This window comes from Propithecus coquereli, unplaced genomic scaffold, assembly GCF_000956105.1.
Source record: "Propithecus coquereli isolate 6110/MARCELLA unplaced genomic scaffold, Pcoq_1.0 Scaffold1, whole genome shotgun sequence".
In the NCBI taxonomy this organism is placed as follows: Eukaryota; Metazoa; Chordata; class Mammalia; order Primates; family Indriidae; genus Propithecus; species Propithecus coquereli.
In genome coordinates this window covers 11,739,917-11,743,823 of record NW_012133857.1, presented here as the reverse complement: position 1 = coordinate 11,743,823, position 3,907 = coordinate 11,739,917, and the positions used below count along the sequence as shown (strand labels likewise).

The window sequence follows — 3,907 nt, the reverse complement described above, 5'->3', positions numbered from 1 at the left end:
ATATTTTTAGTTATCCGATTAATTTCTTTCTATTTTTAGTAGAGATGGGGTCTTGCTCTTGCTCAGGCTGGTCTCAAACTCCGGAGCTCAAACAATCCGCCCGCCTCGGCCTCCCAGAGAGCTAGGATTACAGGCGTGAGCCACCGCGCCCAGCCTTCCACTTTTTTTTTAAGAGATGGTGTCTCACTCTGTCTCCCAGGCTGGAATGCAGTGGCCTGATCATAGGTCACTGTAACCTCAAATTCCTGGGCTCGCACAATCCTCCTGCCTCAGCCTCCTGAGTAGTTGGGACTACAGGTGTGCACCACCACACCTGGCTAATTTTTAAATTTTTGTTTATAGATGGGCTCTTGCTATGTTGCCGCGGCTGGTGTCAAACTCCTGGCCTCAAGCAATCCTCTCCCTTCGGCCTCCCAAGGTGCTGGCATTACGGGTATGAGCTGGCCTCTTCTCCTACTTTCAAATGTCTTTTGGTGAAAGGAAGTTCTTAGTTTGAATGTAATCCAGTTTATCAATATTTTCCTTTATAGTAAATACATTTTATATCCTGTTAAAAAATCTTTGCTTAAAGTCATCTTAAGGTCTTTTCCTGTGCTCTCTTCTAGAAGCTGTATATATTGTCTTTCCTTTCATGTCTAGATGTCAAATATATATGGAATTGATTTTGCAGGTAGAATGAAGTAGGGATCTCGTTTAATTTTTTCTATGTGGATATCCAACTGACCCAGCAACATTTGTTGAAACGCCCATCCTTTCCTCATGTTGGCTCTGAAAAGCCACCCTCATCAAAATTCAAGTTTCCACATATCTTTAGGCCTGTCTCTGGATTTTGTTCCATTAGTCTGCCTATTCCTGTACCAGTACCATACAGTCTTGGTTTCTGTAGCGTTTTAAATCTTGATCTGCAATAAAGGAAGTTTTCCTCCTACTTTGATTTTTTTCAAGACTTTCTTGGGTATTCTTGGCCCTCATACATTTTAGAATCTAGTTTATCAGTTTACAGACACACACACAATCTACTGGGGTTTCGATTGAAGCTGTATTGAATCCATGTATCAATGTGGGGAAAATTGGAACATTTACAATATTGGATCTTCCAATCTTTGAACAATTTTCACTCTCTTTCAACGTTTTTTAGGGTTTTTTCTTCATGTGTGTCTATGTAGAGTCTTTGTGCATCTTTCATTAGATTTATTCCTCAGCATTTGATATTACTTGATGCTATTGTCAATGGCATTGTTGTTAAGAAATTTATTGTCTGTTGCTGATATGTAGAAATTATAACTTTTTTTGGTTTTTGTTTTGTTTTGTTTTGAGACAGGGTCTTGCTCTGTTACCCAGGCTGGAGTGCAGTGGCCAGTCATAGCTCACTGCAGCCTCAAGCAATCCTCCTGCCTTAGCCTCTCAAGTGTTAGGATTACAGGTGTTAGCCCCCGTGCCCAGCCTTCATAACTTTTTATTTTTCTTGCCTTACTGCACTGGACAGGTCCTCCAATATAGTACTGAGGCTTGTGGTCATGAATGTAAAATGAGACCAATTAGCATGGTTGTGTGTTTTTCTCCAGCAATGTTCTGCTGCTCCAGAGACAAAGAATACACAAAGAGTCTATTTTAAGTGGGGTTACATTTTGGGCTACAGAGTTTGTCTAAGAAGAACAGAGCAGGGGAGTTGTTATAGCACTGGATTCTATAAGGCTAATGGTAAAGGTCAAGGAGCTGAGGAGGTGAACAACAGACTGGAGATCTCGGTGAGGTCAAAGAACAGTTGGGTAATTGAGCTGGACAGTATGGCAAGGTCTTCTGGCCTACTCTCCTGGAAAGGTACAAGAGAGTCTGGGAGAGGGCAAACTCAGGGTGGGGAAGAAAAGGTAGGAGAAAAAGAGAGTCTGAGAAGTGTTAGAGGCTGAGAAGAGCCACACCTTTGCCCTCTGGTTTTCTGATCTTCTCTCCATCTGCCGCGAAGCAGCCTCAAATCCAGGTGTCTGGGCCCTGAGGGGACCCTCTACCTGGGAACTAATGAGAAGAGAAAGAGGATGAACCATGTAGGGATCTTCCTATGTTCTTAGGAGGTGGGCAAGGCTGGACTTGGAGGTGGAGCTGTCATCAACACTTGGTTTTTGACTTTACAGGGAATGTATTAGGAGCTGCCACTGGGGGTGGGGCACAGAGGTGAGTGCAGAGGGAAGGGCTGCATAGAACAGCAGTCACAACGGGAGGACAACAGTGGAGGCATCAGCTCTCTAAGATAACTCAAGTGCCTCCTCTGGAACCCCAGCACTCCTCCCCACTAATGCCCTGTCTGTACCTTACTTCTTTGGCGTAAGGTTTTTGTGCCCCCTACTCACTAGATTGTGGACCCGGAGAGCCATAGCGCTCTCAAAACCACGTGCAGGGTCTCAGCCCCTGCATCGACTGGCCCAGATCCAACGGAGTTCCGCCCTAAGCGTCTCTACAGATCCTCCACCTGCACGCATAAACTCATAGGAATCCAGCCCCTGCATCTGGCGCGGAGCTCTGATTCTGAAGAGGTCTTCACATTCAGAAACGCCGGAGGGCACTACGAGCCCACCAGCCTGTTTTCGGTAGCCACATGGGGCGCTCGCGAGGTGGAACCCGCAGAAGCCTTGTCTCTGGGAAGTGGACAAGTCAAGGGGTGAACGAATGCGCCGTCTGATTGGTTGGTGGTGATGTCATAGGTACCGTTCGGGGCGGGCCAGAGGCCTTGGCCAGGAGTTCTTCGTCTGTTTGAAGCAGGATCTACCCCGTCGGGGGAGCCGCACCCAATGGAGCGTTCTGGGGGTCCTGGTCCTGACCTCCTCCTCCGTGCCAGGATGCCCGCGTTCTCTGTACCTGGCACTGCAGCCCGCTCTCGATGCCGCCTTTGGAGGCCGGTCCATATAGTGCCACCTGGGTCATCTCTCCAGGCTAGCCTGGAACCCGCGGAGTCCCCTCCCCGCATACAATGAATCTTGCTGTGAGGGGCGGGGCCTCCCATTGTGCCAATAGAGACAATGACTCTCTGATTGGAATGCTCCACGTTCACCCCTCGTCCCCGCTTGTCTTCTGTGACGTCTGTTGCGCCAAGAACACCCATTGGCCAGCTGAAACCGGCGCGTGCCAGGAGTTGCCCCGCGCGGGGAGAGCTGGATTGAACGAGGGGGAGGGGGGAGGACTGAGCTTCTGTCAGTCCCTTCAAGGGGTTAAGGGATGCGGTCGTGGCAGGCGAGGGGCGGGGATCCAAGGAAGCTGGTTTTGCAGCCGTGGGGCTACGCTGGACTCCACGTGGCATCCCAGAGCACTCGGGACCCGTGACCTGGAGAGGGGGTGTACCCTCCAGTGGAGAAGCCCCGAGCCCAGGAGACTGCTGGGGGCTGGCAAGGCGGGGGAGAATTTGGTCTCTCTTCCCTCCTCGGTAGGGTCATCTTTGGTCCCTGCTGCACAAGGGTGCTCCAAACAAGCAGATGGTCACAACATGTTTAATAAGTTAAAACTCGCTGATCGATTAAAGCTATTTGGGCTGCTGTCGCCCCAGACCCCTGTTCGGCCATCGTCCCCCGCCCCAGGATTCCACGTGTACCCACGCCCAGAGCGGTGAGAACGCTCAGGGGCACTAAACTTTCAGACCAAAATTCGGGACACGATTCGGAACCAGTGTTCAGGAAGAGGGACAAGAGATCCGCAGGCAAAAGAAAGGCTGGGAGACGGAGCTGGGACAGCGACCTAGAAGGAGGAGGGAGGCGGGTTAGGGCGGCGGCCGAGAGCCGGGAGGGCGGACCCAAGGCGGCGGTGTTCCGTGCTCTGTTCAGCACCGCGAGCAGCACTTTTGTCCTCAGTAAAGATGGCGGCGACGGCTTCGGCCGTCAGACCTGCCATGCGCCACGGGTTGTACCACTGGGTTTGGGGCGTC

At 50.6% G+C, this 3,907-nt stretch overlaps 1 protein-coding gene across 1 annotated transcript in view; it reads left to right on the top strand.

Annotated features, from left to right (window-relative positions):
* Nucleotides 1-3,849, top strand: part of NCKIPSD (NCK interacting protein with SH3 domain) — an 18,155-nt gene extending 14,306 nt beyond the window's left edge. Inside the window, exon 13 of the mRNA XM_012637898.1 lies at nucleotides 2,697-3,849. Coding sequence (XP_012493352.1) covers nucleotides 2,697-2,966 — 270 coding nt within the window. The 3' untranslated portion in view covers nucleotides 2,967-3,849. The remainder of the gene's footprint in view (nucleotides 1-2,696) is intronic.
* Nucleotides 3,850-3,907: the final 58 nt, after the last annotated feature.